The sequence below is a fragment of the Embiotoca jacksoni genome, unplaced genomic scaffold, assembly GCF_022577435.1.
Source record: "Embiotoca jacksoni isolate LCO1_2020_lvr unplaced genomic scaffold, fEmbJac1.0.p SCAF_18, whole genome shotgun sequence".
NCBI classification, from domain to species: Eukaryota; Metazoa; Chordata; class Actinopteri; family Embiotocidae; genus Embiotoca; species Embiotoca jacksoni.
In genome coordinates, this window is record NW_027185318.1 from 9,848,229 (window position 1) to 9,875,808 (window position 27,580).

General features: G+C 41.7%; 1 protein-coding gene across 16 annotated transcripts in view; it reads left to right on the forward strand.

Moving 5' to 3' along the window:
* tnika (TRAF2 and NCK interacting kinase a) overlaps positions 1-27,580 on the forward strand; it is a 62,184-nt gene that overhangs the window by 18,055 nt on the left and 16,549 nt on the right. For 6 of the 16 annotated variants that reach the window (XM_069152671.1, XM_069152672.1, XM_069152678.1 and 3 more), the window contains exons 3-15: positions 11,636-11,692; positions 12,827-12,952; positions 14,486-14,596; positions 16,479-16,569; positions 16,957-17,087; positions 17,180-17,234; positions 17,905-17,983; positions 18,128-18,303; positions 19,958-20,024; positions 20,154-20,352; positions 21,389-21,505; positions 22,979-23,065; positions 24,668-24,868. In XM_069152671.1, the coding sequence (XP_069008772.1) occupies positions 11,636-11,692; positions 12,827-12,952; positions 14,486-14,596; positions 16,479-16,569; positions 16,957-17,087; positions 17,180-17,234; positions 17,905-17,983; positions 18,128-18,303; positions 19,958-20,024; positions 20,154-20,352; positions 21,389-21,505; positions 22,979-23,065; positions 24,668-24,868 (1,497 nt within the window). Of the gene's footprint in view, positions 1-11,635; positions 11,693-12,826; positions 12,953-14,485; positions 14,597-16,478; positions 16,570-16,956; positions 17,088-17,179; positions 17,235-17,904; positions 17,984-18,127; positions 18,304-19,957; positions 20,025-20,153; positions 20,353-21,388; positions 21,506-22,978; positions 23,066-24,667; positions 24,869-25,215; positions 25,801-27,580 lie in introns of all 16 variants that reach the window. The other 10 variants (XM_069152673.1, XM_069152679.1, XM_069152674.1 and 7 more) reach the window with 3 other exon arrangements.

A 27,580-nucleotide genomic window follows, 5' to 3' on the forward strand; every position in this document is an offset into this window, starting at 1 on the left:
CTCAAATTTGATGTGCGCCGTCTGTTTATGTTCCTGGACAAATTACGAGTGGTCACAACAATGTGTGAAGCTCGGTTACAGATGTTGGTAAATTAACAAAACTTGGCATACTTACTCATTGTAGTTATAGCTTCGTCCTGCCCCGTGCACATTCTGTTGCAGGCGCACTGTTCACGCGTGACAGGAACAGTCTCTGAACCTTTTGATCCACCCTCGTATTTACCATATTTCTGCAACTAATAATTACTTTTAGTATCAATTTATTGAATTAATTAAGTCAATAAAGTGCCAGAAAGTAGTGAATACTGACCAGTGAGCAACTAAATGCCCTTGCTGGGCCTGCAAACCTTTGTGAGATTGGTTGTTATGTTGTGTTAGGGTTAAGGTTAAGATATACTTGCCTTTAACTGCCATGTGTCATGCTGCTGCGCAGTGAAAAATATGCTTGTCAGAATAGCTGATAAAATTCAATATTGAAACTAGCAAAAATAAATGGAAACAAATTCAAGGCCGTCACGTCCGTGTCTGGTGAAGAATGGAGTGGGGACGGTGCCTACGGTGTGTTTTGTCGTCCAGTCAGCAGACACCTGAACTGGCTAAGCTATTTAATCAATCACCAGTCCACTGAGACTAGTTTTCCATAAAATAGTATGGTAATGTCACCATGTTTATTGTTTTATTTCATACAAATCCAGAAGTTAAAATTTGTTTTGCCCAATCAACAGTGCAAATCTCAAAAATATTAGATTTACAATCACTAAAACAAAGAGAAGCACACATCCTCTTTGAGAAGCTGGAAGCAGCCTCGTTGCTGTCTGATGAAAAGTCTGTTTCTTCAAAATATCAAATATTCATGAGCTAAGAAAAAAGTCCCGAAACCTAAAGGAATAGCTAATAGTCCTACAGGTCTCGAAAAAAATAAAAATAAAATGGTGATATGTGTTTCTCTGTGTGCACACCATAATAAGTGTACATGCGAGTTTTCCTGTTACCTCATGTCTCTGGTGTGTGTGTATAGGGCGAATGTTGCAGTTGTTAAGAGTATCTACACACAACCATACACACTTCAATCTCTGGAGTCCTTATGAATGAACTGTGAACTGTGGCTGTTGCCTGTTACTGTGGGAACAGCAGATGTGCTCATTCTGCCCACATGCAGATAGAAACACTCACGCGCGCACACACATTCACACCTGGCAGTGTGTTCATTAGCCTACATCCTCTCTTTGTCTTCCCCAAGGCCACATGCCCCACTTACCCACAATGCACTCCCGCCACCCAAACCAGAGTCAATTAGCCATGCCTCATGTCAATAACAATCTCTCATTCTTTCTTTGGTTTTCCTTTTTCACTCTGTCTCTTTCTACTGTATGTTTCCCAGTGAGATCCACCACTCTTTAATTGATAGTGCGCAGTGTAAAGAACTATTTACATGAGGCTTTTCCCCCCTGTGTGAACTACTGCTCATCAATATTTAAATCAATAAGCTATACCAGCACTGCCTCTCTCTATTATTCTTTACTCCCTCTATCATCTCCTTTTTTTCACAGCCTTTAACTCCTTGTTTTTGTTATCTATTCCTGCTGTCCATCTAAAATGCATCTTCAATTCATGTTTTCCATCTTCCTCCTACACGCCCTCGCTCACTTGTTTCTTCCTAGCTCTCTTTCACCTTCAGTCTGTACAGTAAATCAGCTCGGCTGTTCGTTTGACCTCCAGAGCTGCTGGAGCGTAATGCCGATGTGCTGAACCTGCCGCTTTGCCTCCTCGCCTTAACCCTCCTCCTCCTCTTCCTCCTCCTCTGTACTGGTCCCTCACATGGGCGCACTCTCACTCTGTCTTCCTCCATTTGTATGTTCTTGTTCTACGAAGTTGTTGCATTAAGGGCATTTAGGCTGTTTCAGTTTAAATTAGAGATAAGTGGGGGAGCGGGCAGGTCGACGGCTAACTGAGTGAATTAGTCAGCCAGTGCATGAATGAATTAACCTGTGTAAATAAGTTAGTGACTCATTTTAGTTTGTGGACAAATGTCATGATGGGACAGAGCTGCCATTTTACAGACAGGGTCATGCAGCTGTTTGGATTCTGACATCAAACTACAAAAAAAAATAAAAAATAATAATAATTTAGTGCAATACATCTGTTTATGTGAGTTTGTGTTTCAGTTAATCTGGGTCAGTTTCAAATAAACATAAACAAGCTTTACGCACACAGTCATTCGGCGGTAGGTTATCCTGTTAGTGTCGATATTGCTCCATCACGTTAACGGATGTATTACGATGAGGACAGACTTTTTACTATTTTCTGACCTTACACACACTCACACACTCAAAGATCCTCTTTGCATACGTTAAACAAAATTGTATTTCTCTTGATGTGATGATAAAACCAGCATGGGTAGTATCACTGATCAAATTTGCTTATGATTACATTTGGGTGTATTTGTTTGTGTTTTTCACAATTTAAACTGCATTTAGTGCGACTATTTAGCACTCCAAATCCTTTCCCTGAACCCGTATTAGTCTGCTCCTTTCACATTTGTGTTTACCCTGGCTTGTTAATTAGCTGCTTGTACAGCGAGCCGACAGGTTAATGAGTGGCTATATTTCAGACTGCTGATAGATTATTGTTTCAATAGGATTTAGCTGATAATACCGGTTCATTCAGAGTGGAATCAACACTCTGATGCAAAACTCAGCCTCTCCTCCCGGCAGCCCACCACCCCACCACCCCACCCATCAATTAATGCCCTCTAGACTATTCTACAGATCATTGTGCTCATCTTTCATCTGCTCATCGTTCTTCTTTCTTTCTTTCACCAACCTCCGCCTCTCTTTTTCTTTACTACCTTCTTCCACAAATGATCTGCTTGTATACGTTTCCCTCATCCTCACTGGCTCTTGTTACATCCTCTCTCTTTTTAAATCTCTTCCTGTCTCAATCCGTCTCTCTCCTCTCTTCCTTTCTCATGCGTGAGTGTAAGAGCAGCCTCGGGGTGCTTCTATATTTTCTCGGTCGTGCAGTAGTAGATTGGAATGGAGGCCTTTGTCACTTTTATTTACTGCCTCACTGATTGCACAACAGTGTGTGTGTGTGTGTGTGTGTGTGTGTGTGTGTGTGTGTGTGTGTGTGTGTGTGTGTGTGTGTGTGTGTGTGAGCACGTGTGAATGCGGATTGATTGCAGGTGTTTGAACTGCAATGAGGTGTGTTTAGGAGTATTGCCCTCTGTATTTCTTTGGGCTCTTTCCAGCAGAACGGTGTTTGTAATGTTTGTTAGCCAAAAGTAGCTTTTATTCTGCATCACAGCTCCGGCACCTTCTGCCGATCGGACCGGGATTGTAAGCCTTCAGACGAGAACCAGTGGGTGTTGATATGAAGGCACACAGTGAAACACTTGCTTGTCTAAAATCCTTCAACCCTGACACAGTCCAACTTCAGTGTGGAGCGTGTGTGTGTGTGTGTGTGTGTGTGTGTGTGTGTGTGTGTGTGTGTGTGTGTGTGTGTGTGTGACTGACGGCGGTCTCCCTCCAGGACCTGTCTGTCAGAGACAGAACTGACAGAAAGAAAAATGTGTAGGGTGAAAGCCCAGAGGCCCATCTCATAACCCACTTTTCCCCCCCGTGATGCTGTTACCATGCCGACAGGTCCTATGCCGGGACACAATGCTTAGACTACATTCACTTAGTTCCTGATGTCTGTGTATGTTTGTGTGGATTACCATGAAGGCACAGATTAGGATTATGGTGTGACCCATTTCCTTTTTACAAAGAGTTGGCAACACAGTCTGGCAATCTGTTCCTACTTTAGCTTCCATTTATATGCTGTAGCATATATGTCTGCTTTTGTCTTCCTGTATGTTTCGCATGCAAGGACATGAAGACAGATGCAGGATGTAGAACCATTATCGTGCCTTTGAAAATAGACTTTTTTTTTTCGAGTTGCAGAATAATTTGACTTTTCTCTTTTTTACTGGCAAAATGTCTGACGTAAAGTTTAATGTCTTGTTGTAGTGCATTAACTACAAATAATATGTGTTCATTTGCATTATTTTAGTGGCTGATGAAAAGCATTGCAATAAATAGGCAAAGTCAAAATAAATAACCCCAAAATTATACATAAAATAAATGAAAAACAAACACGGCACTGTGGAAACAATTATCTGAGTTTGGTTGTTGCTTTGATTAAAAGATTCCTATTTTGGCAGCCATGTCTGAAATGTCAGATGTCACAGAATCCAACATCAACAGGCCTGGCAGGGTTTGCCCTCAGGAAACTGTTCAGCACAGGTGGTCTCACAATCAATTCAGTCACAAGATGGTGATCTAAACAATAGCTAAACTCAATAATATGTCTTTTCCTGTGTAAAATCAAGTCTTTGTTTCTCCTTGAGATTAATGTTTCTTGTCAATTCTCCAAGTTGGAGTTTAATCTTTCTGAAATGAATGAAATTCAATGGCTTTCTGGAAAGTGGGAAATCAATCTTACTTATGGTCGACTTTTAACAATACTCTGAAGTAATGAGGTTTTGTAGTTAATGGGCTAAAACCTGCAGAACCACCCAACAAGTGTTTGAATTTTGGTTCACATAAAGGATAGGCTTAAAATCAATTAAGGATCAGTTTTTCTTTTACAAAGCTCACTCTCAAAGTCATTTCAAAGTAAAAATTTGGATGGCTGTCTGTGACCTTGCAGCTTGGCCACATATCGACAGAAAGTCAGCACTCTCACTGAACCACTCTGCTCGTCCACTCTCATTTCTCAATCAATTCTTCCTCGTCTCTCTCCCTCCCCCCATTCCTCATCCCACCTTTTCTTCTTAATAACACTCACGTATAAGGACAATAGTTACTTACTCCCTGTCCTCTTCCTCCTCTTACACTGTGTGTGTGTGTGTGTGTGTGTGTGTGTGTGTGTGTGTGTGTGTGTGTGTGTGTGTGTGTGTGTGTAAATTTAAGTATCGTGCCCACTGTACTCTGGCCAGCCAAGACTGTTGCTAGGCTACAACAGGAAGTGTCCTGCATAGTAAATGTGTCTGGATGGGGGTGGGGGGGGGGGGGGTGACTGTGTAATTGACTTGGCAAGGGCATGGACGCGCACACAAACAAACAAAATACACACACGCTGTAGAAGCATTTCTTTTTCACACACACACACACACGCACACGCACATACCTTGGGTATCATGATATTCACCAGCAGGTTGTATTAAGGCAGTGGTTAGCAGGTCTGTCTCTCCTGACTGAAGCTGCAAGCTGAGAATGATGAAGGAACGTTTCCCTCTGTAGCCTGCGGTGTTCCTGAATGTTTGCTTCCCTCAACATTCAGCTCCATATAGCGGCAAAAAAAAAAAAACGGTGAAAGGAATCATCACAAACGACCTCCTTTTCTTCATCCCAAGACACACACATGCACATCATACCAGGTTTTTTTTTTTCTTTCTCCATAGGCTGTAAGCGCTTTACGTTTTAACTTCACTTGGCAGGTGCAATTAATCATAATTATGTGTCCATGATAATTACTGGAATACGTTTGTCAGTCTGGTGCCTCCCTCCTGCTGCAATTGGAAAGAGAAGGTTGAGAGATGAGATGGCACCAGATGAGATGACCTAAAATCAGTCTTGTATCTCTACATCTACACTATATAGACAACATAATGAGTGGTTATCAGAATCAAAAAAGGATCATACTCAACAACACACAATAGATGCAAAATTAATGGACAAGCTGAAAAAGGTCCTGACTGAACATCGTATTTGTTCCAGACTTGTTAGTTTTGTAAAGTAAAGAAGTTGAAATACATAAGAATAATCAGATTTTATGTTTGGAGAACACATGAGTCTTTTTACTTGTCCTGAAATGACTGACATAAAATCCCAAATAATATAAAATTTGGGGTTTCTGACAAAACAAGCAACTGTTAGATGTCACTTTGGTCAGTGGAAACTTGTTTGATCTTTGCATTTTATATTATTTTTATGACATTTACTGGGTAAATGATTAACCAGTTAACAGAAAGGTAGTCCAGCTTGTATTTGTGTAATGTGATAGCACATTGAATATCTTTGGTTCAGGATTCTGACAAAACAAACAATTTGATGATGCAATCTTGGGCTGCTGCTTGTTCCGTTTGACATTTTTTAAATATTTTATAACATCTTATAAACCAAATGATTACTCAGTTAAGGGCAAAATTGATCAATCGAAAAATCCTCCTTGTTTGCAGCCATACTCAATGAATAACAGCTGGTAGTTGTGACCTTGCAAAATCCTCTATTTCAAGGTGTTGATATTTTCCACTTTCTGTGTTTTGGCAAGAAATCACAGCATGATTGGACCAGTCATCACAAAATGTAGGAGTAAACAGAACCTCATTGCCTCTAATTTATGTAAAATCTAATCGGTGATCTTCGAAACATCACACACAAAAAAAATTGACAAATGAACAGCTCAGCAAATGACGGAAGACAAGTGTAGTTTAATGTGTTAAAGAAATAAACAACCAGTACACATCTCACTGTCCTCTAAAATGACAAACGTACCCCAGATTTTCTTAAACATTGATACCAAATGAGCACAAAAGCATACTCGTATTCTGTGTTGGGGATCCATCATAAAAAAAGCCTTCTACATTTAGAATTTCCTGCTTATACAGTATTTTTTTTATACAGTATTTTTTTTTTGTTTAACAAACACTGACCTGCGGGGATGACGCCGAGTAATAACTTCTTCATGATGTGGCCGCCTGAAGGCTGATTGGAGATCAGTTTTCCGTCTCCATCACAGCATGGCCATCCAAGCGCAACAAACATAGTCAATTCGGCCTGTTATCGCTCAAACACACCTGGCCGGCATCACACCTCTTCGTGTGTGTGTGTGTGTGTGTGTGTGTGTGTGTGTGTGTGTGACAGATGTTTTGCTATCATATGGTCACAATACCTCCACAGGATTAAAGAAGGGGAAAAAAAATGCTGGTTTGGACACATGAAGATATGCTACTATCCAATTTTAAATAAAAGTTAATGCCCAAGATTCTCAGGATAGTGACTGTTTCAGCATATTGGATAAGAGTATTTATGTGCAGAGGCATACAGTATGCGAGTTTGTTTTGCTTCGCGCAGACACTCAGGCCCACGTCAGTGCATTGTGGTTTGCAGAAGGCTGTACATGCATTAGCAGAGCCAAAGTGAAAGGGTTGCATGGAGTCCTCTGTTCGTGTCATATTTGCTTGTCGAGCTCAAAGCTGAATGCTGTTTTGTTGGTATTAGCGTTCAGCTCAGTCATGTTCATGTAGGACCTGCTTTTCACAGGCCACTGGGCTGAGCTGCGAGGCATGAGAGACGGGAACAGAAAAATACGAGGGACGGGGAGAGGGAAAAGTAAGTGATACATTTAGAGGGAGGAAGGGAGAAATAATGAAAGGCATAAAGAGGAGATTGTGAGAAGTTAAGAGGGTTAGATAATGAGAGAGAGAATCCGAGGGATAACGGAGGGAGGGAGAGAGAGAGAGGGAGAAACTGCAGATCTAGGTCAGAGAGGCAAAGCAGTCAACAAATGAGTGGAGGAAGGGATGAACAAGCCTGTGAGGCTCAATGCTCCTCGTTCTGAATGGGACGGATCAGAGCGAGAGTGGGCCATCCCTGTGAGAGAGAGAGAGAGAGAGAGAGAGAAGGAAGGCTGACGGCATCATTGTAATACTGTGTGAAATCCTTTTTTTCCATGATTTATGATCATCCAGGCTTTAGCTACCAATTATTTTCATTTTTGATTAAGGGAATAGTTTAACATTTTGGGAAATTTGCTTTCGAGCTGAGAGTTTGATGAGAAGATCGATACCACGCTCGTGTCTGTGCATTAATCGTGGGCCAGCCAGAACCAAGAGGTGATTTTCTTAGCTCAGTGTAAAAACTGCAAGCAGGGAGAAACAGCTGGATCTGTCTATAACACATCTAATGCTCATTAATTAAAAAGTTTGTTTAATCTGTACACAAACCGAAATTGAAAACAATACAGTTTTACATGGGGCTACATGCTACTTTTGGTAAACAACAGCTGACAGCAATTCCTGCCAATGAGGTTCTTAAGCAACCAGAGCAGACTTGCTTGGTTGATGGATAAATTGTGTTGCTTATTGATCTTTACAAGTGCTACTATCGGCATATTTTTTTAATGCCGAAAGTTAAGCTAACTGGTTCCCACCCTTCAAGTTGTTACGCTACACTAGGCTGACTTTGCTGCACAGGTATAACAGTGTTATTAATCTTCTCATCAAATTCTTGGCAAGATAGCATTTATTTTTGTCTATAATAATATTGTGATATTACTTGAATTTGCCGCCATGAAGTTCCCAGAGATAGGATATTGGACTAAGCACACGCTCTCGGTCTCATTGTGCAAGTGCATAGGTGTGTCCACATTCTTTTTAGACCTTAGTTAATTTTAGCATGAAGTAAGGCCAATGGTTCAACGAGTCTGTGAATTAGTCATGGGTGTGTTTTTGCATGCAACATGAAATAAATCCATCACCCTGGAATCGCCAGGTGTGCCAGGCATATTTGCACCTTTGCAGATTTTAATTGTGTTGTTGCCAAGTGATAGGAAAGAAAACGTCTCTACAGAGGAAACACATCTGCTCAGGTTGAGCAGGTTGATGTACACAAAAATAATCTTTCACAATGAAATCTTTTTATTTTTAATCAGTTGTGTGTATATTTAGGTGTAATACTAACTTACTATCTAAATGCACCCTTAAAATACGCCTATAAGAGTAAAATACTGCTCCAATGAGTTTTGGTTGGTCAATCATTCAGTCGCTTTCTGCTGCCGCAAGATAACATTAATGCGCCTGACCACACCTCATTTTTAAGACCAAAACACATATGGATGCTCACATGGATGTGGGTGCTGCGCCTGTCTGAAACTAGCAAAGAGAAATATGTTGGGCTTGGCACCGCTTGACAGCAGGTGTAAGATAGATCTCACTGACATCAAACTGCTTGTGCAACAGTCCAAAAATCAAATTGATATGCAATGACAAGAAACAGAGAAATCTGCATTTGTGTGGCTGGAATCAGCAAATATTTTACATTTTGCTTGATGACATGTTGGTGATGAACGCTGAATTGACAGACGGTTTGAGCACTTATCATTTTCTGAATTGTTTAGCTGTTATTGTTCCACACATTATCCTCTTAACTGCTTTGGAAGTCATATTTTAGTCCAGCCAGCCCCATTCCATTTTTGAATTTGCAAACAAATGAACAAGGACGGAGCAAGAGATGAAGATGAACAGACTGTGGTAATTCCTTTCACTTGGTCATTTAATATGGCTGGATGACATTACTGCTCCAGAAGGGACGGAGAGATGGAGAGAGGGAGGTTGTCAGGTGGCTCGGAGTAATGAATCTTTATCCAGCTCTGATGATATCCGTGTCCAATATCTCTTTGACACGTTCGCTCTCTCAGTCACTCTTTAACTCCCTCAATCATTCTCTCTCCACGTCTTTGTGTGCACATGTGTGGGTGTTTGCAAGAGTTCTTCTGTCTGAGTAGTAAAAAAAAAAAGAAGAAGAAAAAAAAAAAAAAGGGAGCTCTTTTTGTATTTTCTGTGTGTGTCTGTCTGTAAGTGTGTGTGTAAGTCTGTGGTTTGTAAGTGGCTGTAATTCCTTTGTTAGTCTTCAACAAAGCCAGTCCTTGTGCCTGTGGAATTGGGGCAGTCTGATCCTAATGAGAAATCCCTGGTCAATCTTTCCAGCTCTTTTACTTTCACAGTATCTGGACTGTTTTTTTTTTTTCCTTATGAGAGTGTGTGTGAGCAGAGAGAAAGAGGAAAGAGATCACAGTGTTCAACCATCCAGCAGTGCTTAGTCGGTATTGTGCGGTGCAGGATTGACACAATGAATTATCATATTAAAGCACTGACTTTCTTTTAGCAATAAATCAGCAAGTTTGAAAGTGCTTTTTTTTTAGTGCCACGGGAGCTGTTTAATGAGAAATTTAAATCGTGCCATTAAAATCCCCTCATTCAGGGACCTCAGCTGATGTTAACATATTGCCGGTGATCTTGTGGGAACCAAACAAATTTACTAGGATACATTTGTTCCTATTTTTAGCTCCAAGAAAAGGATTTCTTCCTGAAACTAAAACAACTGCCTTTTGAAGCAGTAACCAAAGGATAAGGGAATAATCTTCAAATATAAGATTGAATGATTGGAATTCAAACTCAAGCCTTAAACATGAATGAGTTATACAAATTTAACTAAATCATTTTAATGACCACCAACCACTTGTAACTACCTTGTAAAACATGGCTGTAAAGGAACAAGGCAGAGCTTCACTGGCCACATTATTTCAAATGTAATAAGTGTATATATTGAATAACATCCATGGACTCGCACGCCATTCATCAGGGAAGCTGGGCTTTGGCGAGCCCTTGGGTGCAACAGATCCCTTAAAACAACATAAAAACGCAATGTAAAGCGATGAGGATGAGTAATGGTGCACAGACTGTTCTGTTAGTGTAAAATCACTCCTGTGAATGAACTGCAAAGCAATGAAACCACCAACTTTTAGCCAACTTTTGGCTCTGGCACTCGGTTATCAGAGCAGCCTTTCAATGAAAGCCCTCAGGAGATGCTTCAGTGCCAGGCCCTTAATGCCATCTGGTTTATAACAATTCCACCAAGAAAACAGTCCTCTCCCTGTTTTGGTGTGTGTGCATTTGCATGTTTGTGCTGCTGCTGCTAAGCTGTTCTGCTCAGACTGTAACATGCTAATCAGTTGAGTCCAGACAGGTGGAAGTAATAGCCGTCAGTGGTTTTAGCATCTCCAGCCCTGTTAGCTTCATTAGTTAATCACAGCCACAGATGCTCCATTGCAAACGAACCATTTGGGCCTTCCATTTGCCCCTGAGCTTCCAATATCCTGCTTCCTCACCTCCTATCGCTCCCCCATGCACCTGCCTAGCCTTGATATTACACAACAGTCTGGTCGACGGATTGCTATCTGTCTTTGTTTCTCTTCCAGCGCTTATGCGATTCCTCAGGCGCACTCAAATGGGCTTTCACTGATGTAAATAAATCTCAAACATGATCAGAAAACAGTTGTCTGTTGCGAGTCATTAAAACAGAGCTGTCAACTGGGGGGCCGCTGGCTGAAGATGCTGATCATGAAGTGCAGCATCCCTGACTGGACTTGAAGCAGGGATGATTGTGGCGTATCGTTTTCCCACCTTTCCTCTTACATTTCCCCCCGATCGCTTCACTATCAATCAATAATAAAGGCATTAAACACCCCAAAATACTAAAGGAGAGATAAAGCAGATTTCTTCATGTTATGAGTTTTGGTGATGGGATTGCCTTATGTTTACATTTCGACAGATTACTGCTCAGTTACTTATAAACTATGTAAAAGCAATCCGTCATGAGAATGTATTATATTTGCTTTTTGATCCAAATTTTCAAATGCACTGTGATGACTGACAATCATGTAAATATGTTGTATTTTCTTAAAACTATAAACTGTTAAATGGACATTGACATTTCTCCTCTCCTCTTTCTTCTTTCTTACCTTCCTCCTCGCTCTCTCATTTTGTCCCCTCGTCTCTCCGTCCGTGCCTCTCCTTCCTTCCTTTCACCAGGGTCGCCATGTTAAGACCGGGCAGCTGGCAGCCATCAAGGTCATGGATGTCACCGGGGTAAGGCGCACGCATATACGCGCACTCTGGCATGCGCTCACACTCACACCCACGAAGCCATGCACAGAAAATCATCTCAAGTGATTATACCACCGTCGACCGTGTCATCTAATTATGAGCGATGAGTCAGTGCTGGTGTGTGTGTGTATGTATGTGTGTGTGTGTGTGTGTGATGTTGCAGAGAGGAAATGAGGACAGGCCTATTGCCATGGTAATATTAGCTGGAGGTATTAGGACAGCAGTGTAGTCTCTGGCGTGTCTGTATAGCAGGAGGGAATCTCAGCTATATTTAGCGATCCTCTCACCCTACGCCTCGCTGTCAGCACTCAGCTGCCAGCAAAACAATGAAGGACTGCAGGAATTAAGCAGCCAAGGAACTATAAATGAATGAACCAATAGGAGCATGAATGAATGAGTCGATAAATAAGGAAATGAACATGGGGGCAAGATGCACGAAGATGAATGAATGAGCGAATAAGTAAACGAGCGGATGTAATGAACAAAGCTTGAACACATAAATTAAACCATATGAAGGCAGTATGTGAATAAGTCTACATAAATACAATAAAAAGTATCAACTGCATTAATTACTGATGAAAATTAAATGAAGGGCAAACACAATGTTGCTAATTTAATGAGCCGCTACTGTAAAAAAACATCAGCTGACTAAAACAAATGTCTTTGTTTTCTTCACCACTGAACACTAAATTGAATTAATCATGGCACAATTTTCTGACATTTAAATAAGGAATTTAACATTTGGAAGTAATCAGCTGCCACCACAACAACTTCTTTAAAACAACTGCTTTTGCCTTTGTGGGAATAACCCCGTAAAGTAATTAAAAAGTAATGCTGTTATTGTGGATAATTTGGGGTCCAGCTGTGTGCTCTGCAACAACACTTTTCAGAATTTAAATGGATTCATAATACAAATCCCTCAACACCAGAACAACTAAGTTCCTTTTGCTCTGTCAACATCCCATTAAGATCTTTGAGGGGTCGCAAATAGAGGTCGCGGTCTGATCTGATGCCTGTTGATTCGTCTGTTCTCGTGTGTGTGTGTGTGTGTGTGTGTGTGTGTGTGTGTGTGTGTGTGTGTGTGTGTGTGTGTGTGTGTGTGTGTGTGCGCGCCAGGATGAGGAAGAGGAGATTAAAGCAGAAATTAACATGCTGAAGAAGTACAGCCACCACCGGAACATCGCCACCTACTATGGAGCTTTCGTCAAGAAAAACCCTCCTGGCATAGATGATCAGCTTTGGGTAAGGCATTATTTGTGTGTTTGTGCATGTTTTTTTTCTTCTGTATTTTTATATTTGTGTGTGTTGTCACAGAGAGACAAGAAGCCTTTAGTCTTTTAGAGGAAAACAGCAGAACAAAACAAAAAAAAGAAGTGATTTACCATTTTTCACCTTTACATTGCAGAGTATGGAGTGCGTGCATGCATGCATACATGCAGTGGCTATGGCTCTATGTGCACTGGAATATGTATATGTACTTAATGTGAGTGTGTGAAAGATATAGAGGATCTGATTCGGTGTGTGGCTGGCTGGCGCTGCAATAAATCATGTGTTAACGCGATCTAAGGGAGCTCTCTCTTCACTGATCCTGCAGCATTCATCACACAACAATGGGAGGACACACACACAAACATATGCACACACACACACACACACACACACACACACACACACACACACACACACACACACACACACACACACACACACACACAGCAGCCAAATCTACTGCCTGCATAATTCTCCCTGACTCAACAGCGGCCGGTTTTCCCCGAGTGTGTTAGTGAGCGTAACTGTATGTTAGTGGGCTTTTACATTTATACGTATGAGTGTGTTTTTCGTTTGTCTTTGTGTGTCTGAGGACACGTGCACAGCCTGGATGAGAGCAGTTTGGCTTTTACTTGCCAACTTCCTCATTCCCCTTAAATCCAGAGTGATGGGGGGTGGGAGCTTGAAGCAGAGCCAGAACTGACCAGCTGAACTTTTGCCCACCAATCTCCACGGGTGTAATGCTGAGAGGGAAAGGGATGGCCGCGGAGTGTTTGGGTCAAGAGAGACGGACTTGATTCATTCATGTGATCTCATGACCCTCTTGAGTCCCTTTGTGCTTGTAGTTTAAGTAATCTGTGTGGTCTGCGTGTTTGTAATGCATATAATCATGCTGAAGGATGAGTCACTTTCTATTCTGTGCACATGCATCAGTGCAGGTCCATAAAAATTAATGTGTCGAAGAGACTCCAGGATATATTGCGTTGTAGAGACTGTTAGTGGATTTTTGAGGCTGATAATGTTGTTACTATTTTCAGATAGAACTCCAACGATCAGTCCATTCATCAGTTTGTCAATCAATCCAAAATTATCCCGCAGCTATTGATTTCGATAACTTTGTAAACTTGTCACTTTTCAAGCCAAACATTTGACAGTTGCAGCATCAGCCAAACATACATGAAATGTAGCCAATAAAACATTTTTACTACGGTATATGCCCCTACCGATGCATCTTTATTAACTTAATCTTGGCACATCCTGTAGTACAACCTGGAAGGATTACTGCGTACATAAATTAACAAGTAGTACTGTTTGTTCATTTTGTTATCACAGGAGGTTGCTTTACAAGACTTTCTGTTGTAGACCAGGTCTCTCCCTTCAACAGAGCATTTGATAATCCACTTTGTGTGTGTGTGTGTGTGTGTGTGTGTGTGTGTGTGTGTGTGTGTGTGTGTGTGTGTGTGTGTGTGTGTGTGTGTGTGTGTGTGTGTGTGTGTGTGTTTGTAGCTGGTCATGGAGTTCTGTGGAGCTGGCTCAGTGACCGACTTGATCAAGAACACCAAGGGCAACTCTCTGAAAGAGGAGTGGACCGCTTACATCTGCAGAGAGATTCTCAGGGTGAGTAGTCTTCTAGCAACAAGTCAGACCTTAAACTTCAATTAAACCCAAACAAAAGGGGGGGGGGAAATCATCTACAATTGATTTATGATTAAACAAAATGTCCATAGATACAGCATCAGCAATGAACAAGAATCAGATAAAGATAAATCGGGTCCCCATCATACGATATTATCATAATACTTGTCAAATCTTTAGCGAAAGCGATTCTTTCAGCTGAAAATTATGTCTCCGAAAGTAAACTATGTTTTATCTGATGAAATAAAAAAAGTAAAGTAAAACGTTTTTGTCTGTTCATCTTATTTTAGTCCTTTTTTTTTTATTGCAGCAATAAGAAATCCTGACCAACACTATCATAAAAGCTCATAAATGTCATAAATGTTGCAGGCACCTGAAAAATTTATGCATTTATATTCCTCCCACCCCTAACAGGAAAATATAACAATGATTCAATCCCCAGTGTTAACAAAACCCAATTATTGTTGTCAGTGGCTGCTGGTAAACCAGAAGTCGCGGCGAAGCTTCAGTTTCAGCACATGAATAACTTTTATTTTGAATTTCTGGATCTACTGCTAATTACTAAACCTTTTTTATTTACTTTTTTTGGTGTTCAAGAAACCCCCTGTAGAGTATTCATTAAAGACTGACACAGCAGCAGAGTAAACCTGAAGACAGGTCAAAGAAAGTTTCATTCAGCTGTTACGTCGGTAGAAAATAGGATAGTACTCATTGTATGTAAGATATATTCTTAATATTTTAACAAGGAAAAAGATCATTCAATTAAAACTATTGATACCACAACAATCATGAGCACTTTCTAAAGGACAACAATACACTTGCTTCCTTGATGTCAAGCGTTTCCACTTCTTCAAAATAAATGTGTGTCATGTTATTGGCACAGACCTGATAGCAATCACAAGTTGCACGAGGTCCATTATGTCCCTGTTATGGACTGATGTAAAGCCGTGCTTTGAATCTTCCTGGGAAATTGTACACATCCTCCCACGTCTTAACTCTGCTATCTGTTGTGGTGCGTTTTGGGTGCTGAGGGCTACGGCCTCAAACATAGGGCAGCAATATCACTGCTTCTTGTCAGCTACACACTGTGTTGCTCTGAACTTTGGCAACAACAATTTCTTTTCATCCACATTTTATTTCTCGCATCATTCTGTGCCTACTGTTTCGTCTCTCTCTGCTGCCTCTGCCTCCATCCCTTCACATCTTTATTCTATATTTCTGTCATTTTCTCCAGTTTCTCCTTCCTTATTCCCTCTTTCTCTTCTTAAAAAAAAAAAAAAATGTGTCTCTGTGTCTCCCGGCTGCTTTACATTTCTTCGTGTTCTACTCGTTAATGAAGTTGCTTTTCTGTCAATAAGAAATTTAAATAATTATGGAACTGTATGCATTACTGCATTTCGCTGGATTTAATGAACCAAACAGTACGTGTGCATTTAATTACACAAGCATTAAGAAACATCTCATGTATTTAATTTCCAAATTGTATTTGAATGACAGAGAACATGCCTAATATCACAATTTTAAATATTTATTTTTTATGTGTATATATAATAGTTGGCTCGTTAAATTTCCTGGCAAACCAATAACACAGTTATAGTCAGGCTTTAATAGGAAGTAAGATCTTCTGCAACAACTACCTCTGCAGCTGCAGTTACAGGAAACATTTGTACCTGTCAGGAGTCTTTTTGCTTGTCACCAATGCACAAAGAGGTCAGAGGTCAAGGTCAGCAACCCTTCAGCAGCAACTCCAGCTCAAGGAGACTTCCCTTTGCAAATGAGCTCCTTATGTTATTATAATAATCACTATTTTGGTTCTTTGCTGCGGTGACTTTCCTTCACGGCATGTCTCTGTCATTGCCTGCAGGGTCTGACTCATCTCCATCAGCACAAGGTCATCCACAGAGACATCAAGGGACAGAACGTCCTGCTGACAGAGAACGCAGAGGTCAAACTAGGTCAGTCTGTCATATAACCCCACTTGACAAACTGGCTTTAGGATTGGGAGGACAGTAGGAGGTATAAAGTTTCAGATGGCTCAGAGGTGTGTGTTTGTGTGTGTGTGTGTTTGGCTTTTCCTTCTTCTTTTATGCTGAATACCAGCCTACTCATCTCTTTGTAGCTCTGCCACTGGTCATGGTGCAGAGTGCTGAAGGAGGGACTCTCTCTCTCCCCCTCTTCCCCTAAGCCCAGTGAAGAGGGGATTATAAAGTGTGTTTGTGTGTATTTATAAATTGGCCGAGCTATTGCAGGTTAGGTAATTCCTTTCTGTTTAACGACTCCCTTACAGAATTAATTAAAGCCCACCGGTTTTGTGCGTGCGTGTTTGTGTATTTGCTGTGCAGTGGACTTCGGTGTTTCGGCCCAGTTGGACAGAACAGTAGGAAGGAGGAACACATTTATTGGGACTCCATATTGGATGGCACCAGAGGTTATTGCCTGTGACGAGAACCCTGAAGCCACGTATGATTTCAAGGTAATTTCACAGCCTCCTTCTTTCACTCTGTAGATATACACCCCTCACACTTTTTTCACTCACCCTGATTATTTATGTTTCTTTCATTGCAGAGTGATTTATGGTCACTTGGAATCACAGCAATAGAGATGGCTGAAGGAGCGCCACGTACGTACCGAGTCAATAACCTGCGCCTCTGTTGCACATCATGTCTTAGAGCTACCACAGTAGATCACTTATCAGGAGGCAGATCATTTTTCACTTCAGGCTGCTACAACTCATCTTAAGCTATAATTTTAATGAATGCAAAGGAGAGGATATAAAATTGGTTGTCAGTTTGCTGGGCTGCCGCCCGCTGTTTGGTCTTTTATTCATGATCTTATTCCTAGAGGTGCTTGCACACAGTTGTTATCATTATGGGTGACAGAGTTTGTTTCCGCCCACCAATTAATTTTAGTTCTGACAAAAAAAAAACTTGTGCTGAGAGTCTGCGCAAGCTCCAGTCAATAAATGATCACAGTAATCAGAAAGGACATCCATTTTGTTTGTCAAAGTTGAACAAATGAATGTGGACTCGGTAAACCTTGATTACATTAATTAGTGTGCCAGTCACTTAGCATATGCTGACCAAACTGAGTCAGGAAATCATCTTTTAAAGATGAATTACCGAAATAATCAAATGATATAACGATAGATAAAAAATTGCCCACTTGCAGTTGGATAAACACATTCTTTTGAAAGGGGGGCACTTGAGTGTTTGTGTGTTAATGTCAGGGGTCTCCAACCAGTTCAGATGAGGGCTAACTTCACTCTAACTCTCCCTTGTTTGACTCTTTAGCGCTTTGCGACATGCACCCAATGAGAGCTCTCTTCCTCATTCCACGCAACCCCGCCCCCAGACTCAAGTCTAAGAAGTGGTGAGTGTGTATCCTAGTAATTACATTCCATATATGCAGATACTTCAGAACATGACTATCAAAAGCAGGGAAATGAGTCCTGAAGAAATACACTACAGCAAGTTTTTTAATTGCCTTTCTGTTGTATTTGTCTTTTGTTTTCAGGTCAAAGAAGTTCCAGTCGTTCATAGAGAGCTGTCTGGTGAAGAGCCACGGCCAGAGACCCAGCACCGAGCAGCTCCTCAAACACCCGTTCATCAGAGACCTGCCCAACGAGAGGCAAATCCGCATCCAGCTGAAGGACCACATCGACCGCACCAAGAAGAAGAGAGGAGAGAGGGGTGAGGGAGAACCTGTGTTGTAGGATCTAAATACAGATGCACACATAGTTTTACACAGCTGACAGGTGGACCGTTTCAGTAAGTAGTTATGCTTGATGTATGGCGACTAGTCTCGCATAGCCAAAACTATCACCACTGCCCTGGAGAATGATCTGGCTGCATCCATATAGCATTCTGCAATAGAGGCCTCGTTCGGATTTCTTTAATTGGTGGTCAAATAGTGTCATGAATAACTTGTTTTGGTGGAACTTTTGCATGTAGGGAGCCGAGCCACGGCATTAAAATGTCTCCACAAATGACTAAAAAGAAGTCGGCAGGCCTGTCTTATTGCATGATCCAAATCTATATCAAAACTTGTAATTTTGTGCGTTTCAGCGTGTAAGATAACCTGGAGGTTATTGTTGCTGTTTCCCTTTTCAATGGAAATTTTTGCAACAGTACCACATAGATAGCAGAAGAGGAGAATGCAATCTGAAATAGTTGACCCATGGCAGATTTTTCTTGCCATTTTTTTGCCTTTTTTTGCCTTTTTTTTTTCTTTTCTAGTCAGTCAAACTATATGTCACCAGGCAGAAATTAGGAAGAAAGTCATGTTTACAGTATTTGTAGTGATGTACTGCTTCTTATTTGAATTGTTTCTTAGGATTTTTTTTCACATTAAAACTCCAGTCTAAAACCAATAGGACCAAAATTATTTTCAGTTTATGGTATAATGCTTAATGTTTTAGTTTTCAGCTGTTTTATTTGGGGACACCGCCGGTTACTGTTTGAAAGCAAGTGCAGTTTGTGGCTCGTATATTTCACAGTGAGGAGTTGGTAGCTTCATCTTGCTGTGTTTTTAACGTGAAGCAGCAATATGTAATGTTTGGTTTGGATTCATATTTAAAGTTCAGCAGGTATTCAAGTGTATGACTGAAGGGATTTCTCACGCACACAAACACACATTCACTGCATGACAAAGGGACCACTGGTAGGATGAGATGCAATCCACTTTCAGAGAGACATACATGGACGCAAATTCTCCCACACATGCCATCACATTCATGGTTTGCAGCGAGGCGGGAAATAAATGCGACAGACTTCCATTAAACTCCGCCACAACACAAACGCACACTCCCGAGTGTCTGAGTGATGGACTGACACTCGCGTACAGAACAGCAGCAGTAAGAACCACATTAACCGCTTCAAGAAACAACATACTGCGGGGCGGATGTCCTGATGATGTATAGAAATGTCTTGTCATTGTGGAGACTGTGACTTTCTCCAGCTGTCACTTTGTCACATTCGGAGGACAGGTCCGTGTGGATGTGTCTGTGGAAGACACTCCTACAGCCGTTTTGCTTTAAGCCCCGTTTGAATGAAAGAGCTCAGCGCTAATGTTCTCCACCTCACTACACACAGTAAAATTACAATTTATACTCTTATTCAAAGCGGCTAAAAGAAAGTGCCTTAAAGGAATGAGGATCTGGGAATGCCGAAATCGTGAGCAGTTTGGTAATGAACAAAGCCAGTTCAAGTGAAAAATATTAGAATGAGAAAGGAAATGGCTTTTCTTTCTGCTGGTTATTACCTTCCTCACTCGTGTTTTTATCTCTTTGTCCTTCTTTTTTTTTTTTATTATTGTTTCCTTCTCCTTTCTCTCTCTCCCTATCAGATGAGACAGAGTATGAGTACAGTGGCAGCGAGGAGGAGGATGAAGAAAGAGATATGGGTGAACCGAGGTCAGTGTCTTCACAAGTGTACAAATATAAACACAAACACACTCGGTACAACTTTTTTAAGCTACATACTTTTGACATCTCTTTACTTGCTTAAAATAATACTGCTTTTCTATTTGTGCTACTGTCCAGCTCCATCATCAACATCCCCGGGGAGTCGACCCTGAGGCGAGATTTCCTGCGCCTGCAGCTGGCCAATAAGGAGCGTTCGGAGGCGCAACGGCGGCAACAGCTGGAGCAACAGCAGAATGAGGAGCACAAGCGCTTGCTGTTGGCTGAGAGACAGAAACGCATCGAGGAACAGAAGGAGCAGAGGAGGCGGCTGGAAGAGGTGAGAGGCAATGGGTCAAAGAGGAAGGATGTCCGTGCAACTTGAGGGCTTTATTACAGCAAGTTTTGACAATTTGGAGCAGCATTTTGCCCGAAATTACTTATTGACACCAGATTAATCCAAATATTTTTTGGAGAGTGCGACTGATCAGCCGATATTGGCCGATCACAGATACAGTATATTGGTATGGCGTGTATGATGTCTTTTTATTTAACGGGTCAAAAAACAGAAAAAAGATGCTTACGATAATGTGGAAATTGTATCAGTCAGGCTCAAATTTTTAGCTAAATTATCAACCGCTGTGTAAATGGACATTTTTATGTAAATAACTACTTTTCCAATTGAACTGCTTACAGTAAATTCACTCATCACCAGCACATGTAAAAAGCATCCATTTGGCTCTCCATGCTCTCCTCTGAAACGCATTAATCGGTCCCAGTTTTTGATGTTTAAACTTGTACATTCCCCATTTTGGAAGAGGAACGAGAGACAGAAAGACAGAGAGACAGAGAGAGAGAGCAAGCGGTACAAAGTCACACACACACACACACACACACACACACACACACACACACACACACACACACACACGTGCACAGCCTTTTTTCCCCGGTGTCCCTCTCTTAGTTCCAGAGAGCAGGCTTACAGAAGGAAATCCTCAGCCCATAATCTGTGCACTCTCTGTGGGTTCCCACCAGGGTTTGCCTCCCAACACACGGCTAAGCACCATGACTCGACTCAACTAACATGACCCTGCCACTCTGGGCCAAGTGTTTGTCTGTGACTCAGTGTGTGTGTGAGCAAATGCATGCATGTTAGTTAGAATATGAATCTATCTATGTTTGCATACAGTATTTGTGTGAATTGTACCAAGAAGTATTGAATTGAATGAGCTAACTTGTCCAACTTTTACTGTAGGATTTTCGTCAGTATCTTTGTCGGGGCATTTCTTTTTTTTAATATAAAGGTGTAGAAGCAGAACGTTCATCGTGTGTTGATCCTGAATCTTCATGTGCTTCCGTTCTCCCGACAACAGCAGCAACAACGAGAACGTGAGGTGAGGAAACAGCATGAGAGGGAACAGAGGAGACGCTACGAGGAAATGGAGCAGCTCCGCAGAGAGGAGGAGAGGAGGCATGCGGAGAGAGAACAGGTTCATACACTCGCTAATTTAATATATTCAAACTCGTATACAATGTGTAGACAGGCAGAATAGTACCATGGAAATGTGTAGCATCATCATGACTCAAGTCCAAATTCCCTAATTTGCCTTTAAACTTAGTTTTTCTTTTTCGGTCTGTCCTCCTGAGACACTGTCGGCTTGAATTACCTAAAGCATGTATTTCACTCAGTGTTTTTAGGCCTACAGTGTTAAACACAGATGTATTTTGTTCTTTGTTTTCCTGTTAATGGTCCCATTCCTCTTTATTGTCAGGAATCTTCCTTATTTTCAGCTTTCGCATTTATGATTGAAAAGATGTACGCCTCTCTCGTCTTTCTCTCCAATCATATTCATTTCTTTAGAGTCTTTTTTTATTTTACCAGATAATTATTTTTTAGGGTGACACCACAACGTTGAAAAAAAACAAAAACAGAAGTGTATTGTAAGAGCTAATTAGTTGTGGAAAAGTTATTGTTCTTTCGAGTCAGATAATATTCATCATATTTCAAATCAAGAAACGTGATTTTATTACATCGCAAAATGATGGGGTGATGATTAATGGCAAGACTGCCATAGTATAGCAGTGCCAAGGCATTACACTACTGATGATATTTAATGGTCCGGTTGAGATTCAAGGACACTTTTGGAGTTTTTGAAATATACTGCAATATATCTAAATTGAAGTTGCCTTTTTAACTTTATTAGTCGCTTGCCATGATATAGATAAAAGCTGAATATTTTCAAGCATGGAAAAAAATCTGGTTGAAGTATTGAACAAAGAGCATTGAAACTTGTTGTTATATTACATAGAAGTAGCATAAACCTTGGTGAACCCCCCCACCACCGTCCCCCTCTTTCTATTACTTTTTCATGATATTAGTTCCTATTCTTGTTGTTATCATTATGTACTGTGTGGTGAAAGGTCCCCAAAATATCTTTATAGAAATTGTAAAACTCCTCCCATTACATTTTCATTTAAGAAAGTAAGGGAAGTGACATTTTCTAATTTAAGTCCCACTGATGCATCTATTTTGTCTGCTCTGTATCTTTCCCCGTATATTTCGCCTTCTTCCTTTTAACAGTTCTTCCTCTTGTCCTCTCAGTGAACTTGAACTGTTGTTCTGGTGTGTATTTTCTGTCTGTCCTAATCCCTCTTTATCACTCTGCTGCTCTCCTCCCACGCTTTTCAAGTGTTTTGGAAAGATATCCTCAAACACTCTTTCTTTTTTTGTCTTGTCTTTTTGTCCTTTTTCCTTTGTAAGGTATTACAGTTGTTTGAGGATACGGTCCTCTTCACTTCATCTGGCTTCTTACTATCATCTTCTCTCCTCATTCACAGCCACCTCAGGAGATTATCTTCTCTATTTCTTCCTCTCTGTCTCTGTCTTGCTGTGCGTGGATGTTTAGATTTCCCGATTTTTCTCTCAATCTATTTCTATCTCCTTGTGCCGACATGCTGCTCAGGAGTATATCCGTAGACAGCTGGAAGAGGAACAGAGGCAGTTAGAGATTCTCCAGCAGCAGCTACTACAGGAACAGGCACTATTGCTGGTAACCACAGCCCTCCCACAGTCCACCGCTGCTCCCCATCTGTGCTCTGTGGTCCCCTATCCCCACTGCATGCACCCGAGTGGCCAGCTGTACAGAGGAAATGAATGTGAGGGGGAATCCACAGTTTGAGCAACAGCTTTGAGGAAAAACATGAAGCTGAAAAAAAAAAAAAAAAAAAAATGCATTGCTTATCTCTAATGCCTGTGCTGAAATTATTCAGATCACTGATTGCATGTACAGTATCATTACGTTGGCTGGATCTCAAAGGATTCCCCAGAGGGTGTGAGGATGCTGTTTTGGCAGCCCTGTCATGTTGGCTCATACAAAAGGAAAATAGGACATTGTTGTTTTCCGCAGAGTGTTTCTCTCAGTGCCCCAGTCTTGTCTAGGGCAACAGTTGTGCTTCAGAACACTAGAGTATGCCATGTAGTATTTGTTCGCTGCTCCTTTTATTCTGCTAAAAGTTAGAAAGTTGAAGGAAATGTGGAGCCTGCAGGGAAACTTTTTGAGATCCAACCCAACATAAACTCTACAGGCCAGAATCAGTGACCCCAAACTCCTAAACTCAGGGCTGTATTGTGGTGTCTTGCCCTTGACGTTATACCGTCATTCCTCCTGCTTTCCCTGTGTCTCATATTATTTGCCAAAGCCCTACATCTGACTTCCTGGTCTCCTTTATACATCATCATTTGTGACTACGATTGTGAAAAATATGTGTTCATGTTAGGAATGTGCAATTCCATTTGTCAATATTGGTGTAGTTCTGTTATGCATGATTTGTGAATGTATTACTAAAATCTGACACCGGTAACAGGCTTGTGTCGCACATACATAATTACAATTTCCAAGACTGTTCCTGTTGCATACGAACGGAGCGCAGCACAGTTATGCGCATGAAGCAGGAGGAAGCAATAACTTCCTTAAGTAGATTACGTGGCATGGTCAACGTCAGCACCTGTGTTACATACATTTTTGCAGCCACTGGTATGCGAGTAGATTTCTCAAGTTTGACACAAATTTGATGTGTGCTCTCTGCATAAGGCCATGGTAAAATCGCAACGTACACGGGTCACAAAAACCCATGGAACACACATGTGCTAATGTAGATCAAGCGACGTAACTTGGAATACTAACAAAATGTATTGCTTCCACCTGCTCCATGCACGTTACTCTGCTGCTCTCTGTTAGTGCAAAATAGAAACAGGCTTGGAGCCTTTTTGATTATACCTCGTACAGTAGTATTTGCAAATAGACAAAAAACTGAAAAAGTGAGAATTGAGTTTCCGAATTGCTTCCGATTTTGGGAACCGCTTAAGTTATACATAAACATTAATTTCCACACATCTGGAAAGTTATAATAAATGGTTATTATGATTTGCAATTACTATTTTTCTTTTCCCTATGGGTAAAACATTGTCATAACCAATGACCTGTTTTGGTTATCTCTTGTCTCCCTATGTGTCTTTCACCACCTGCTGTTCCTCATCTTAATCTGCCTCCCGTTCTTTCCTCTGATACCAACCCTCACTCTCTGTCCGTTTTCCACACTTGTGTCTCATATCTCTCCCACCTCCCATTCACTCTCTACCTTTCTCCCTCCAGGAGTACAAGCGCAAGCAGGTTGAGGAGCAGCGGCAGGCAGAGCGGCTCCAGAGGCAGCTCCAGCAGGAGCGAGCCTACCTGGTGTCTCTACAACAACAGCAGCAGCAGCAGCAGCAGGAGGGAAGGCAAGCAGAGAAGAAACCACTTTACCACTACAAGGATGTCGTTAATCCTAATGACAAACCTGCCTGGGCTAAAGAGGTAAATCCCAACATGCATGACATACAAAGACATGCATGCACATTTGTGATGAGTTACTTTCCAGTATGTGAAATCAGTTTTCTTGGATGGGTAAAAAGTACCAGCCCTAAGGAAATGTGTTTACTGAATGTATGGGTTTTGGTGTTAATCCCAGTTTGGTTTTGTAAATCAACCAGTGGCCTTCCTTTGTTGGTAAAAAATCTCATTCAGCAGGTGTAACTAGAACCAGCGGTCATGTGAGGAAAGTATTGCGGAGACATCCGAAGACACGTATACAACCACTAATGTTACTTTGTATGTGTATTTATGTGTTGTACCGCTCACCTTCCTCTGAATCTGACTTCTAGGTCCTGAAGCAGCCGCATGCTCTCGGTAACCCGCCTCGTCCCCACCTTCGTCATCATCAGTCATTCAACCAGCCAGCTTCAGCCTCTGGCTCTCATGCCCAACCCAGAGCCCAGGTCCCGAGGCGAACCCCGTCCCACTCTGCCGAGCTCCTCTCCACACACCTCCCACATATATGTCTCTCATTAGAACATGGGGAACCCCTCGATCCGGGGTTGAAGAAGGAGATAAGTCAACAGGTCAGAGAGTTTAGGGCACAAAAGCTCAAGCAGAGGGGCCGTAGTCCTGGGCCTGCAGTGAGGCACAACGAGGGGGCTGTCCAAGGGCCCACTAAGGGACCTAGTAAGAGCATTAATGATGGTTTTAGTCAAGGGCTAGTCAGCCAGTCTAATCCATTACCCAACCCTTACTCACCTGGGCCTAAAGAGAGGCCAAGAGACAGACCTCTTTCTGCCCCCAGTCAGGCAGCCATCCAGGAGCTAATGTCTTTGGACCCACACCTTAAGGCTCTCCAACCTCAGTCTCCAGGACTGGTCCAGAAACCCCAGTCTGGATCTAAGCATGTTTCCAACCCTGTGGTCAAACTGGTTAGTGTCCATCATCGCAACAGGTCACACTCACCCTCCTGTAGAATAGATGGAGTGATAGATCCTGATTATCAGGGAGGGTGGCACAAAGAGATGAGGCCAGCCAACAGCCAAGAGTGCCTTGTGGTGCCCTCCAACTGGGAGGTGTTTGGCGAAACTGACCCCCTTTCTCAATCCTTCCCTGTAAACTCTCTCTATTCTGCCCTACCTAGACACAGAAACTCCCACTCACCTTCATCATGGAGTGGCAATCTTCTCCAAGTCCCTCATAACAACAGCTTCCTTTGCCCTTCTTATGATCAAAGCAGGAGTGTTGACAGACAAGATAGAGGTAGCTCCTCTATGTGTGACCTTAGTGCTTTTGCACCCAAAAACTTAGTCCGACCCAACTTGGCTCACAGTCGCTCCTCCGAAAACGTTCCCAACAACTCAGATTCTTGGTTGTGCCTCTCTCGACAAAACTCACCCTTGCGCTCCTCCACATCCTCAAGATCAAACTCCAGCAGTCCCCTTTCCCCTCCATTCTCTCCTGAAAATCTTTGGTCCAACACAGCCAATAAATTCTCTCCACCTTCCTCTGCCAAGCTCCTTTTTCCAAAGGAAATCCTCCGCTCACCTGCCTCTACACCTCGCTGCTCCCCACGAGGCTCTCCCTTTGGATCCCAGACCCAGATTGCTATCAGATTTGTCGGAGCAGAGAGCTAGACCCTTCTCCAAAGCCCAAGTATATAGGAACATACAGATAGACAGACACGCGCATACACACACACACACACACGCATACACACACGCATACACACACACACACACACACACACACACACACACACACACACACACACACACACACACACACACACACACACACACACACACACTCTCGTATTTGTACTTCTATATTTGGAATTTAAATAATGCATTCGCCAAGCCCTAGCCATTACATCTGAGTCTCTATCCTCAGCTGGTTCTTACTGGTTGATACCACAAGAAGGTTTAAATGCACACACTTATTATGTAGCTCTAAAATATAGTGTCCATTTGATGACGATGAACGCAAAATTTAATACAATGCTTAGATACTGGCATCCACCAAATTGCTTCTATACCATTATCAAAATATTCCTGCCTGTCAGGCCCTTAACTTGCATGTTAGGCATTTGCAGGTAATCTGTTAATTGTAGCTACAGAAAACAACCTTGGCCACAATGTCCCCCTCTGAACTGTATGAACTAAAGATTTGTACCGTAATGTGTAAAATACATTTCATAAATTGGTATTAAAAAAAAGTTTGGTTCAGGAACCGGTCTATAAGTCAAAGTATGGGTAATGCTATATAAAAAAAAGTTTTTAAGGATACCCAGCCCTTGTTCTCACTTTTCAGAAATACACTTTTTAGGTCTCAAAGTCCTCACAAATATAGAAGTACAAGACAATACATGCTGTAAATATGCTATTAATCTGTTTTATTGTAAACTACACATTAATTTACTAATTTTATACTATTTGAATGATCCCTTTTTATACTCCAAATTTTCACTACTGGAATTGAGATCCAGAGGAGAGAGGCTGATGTTCAGGGAAAGTCTAATAGCTTGATTTATAGGTAGTTTAGTTAAATATAACCCTGTACCAATGCCCCACACTGCCAGCCCCCTTATGACCCTCATCACCCAGTTCCCCACAGTGCACCTTGGTGGGCCCAATCTTAGACATATTGGGTTTCGATGACATCGTGGAAACCCACCCATCCCAGCTTCCTTTTAGGTCAGTCAACCAGTCA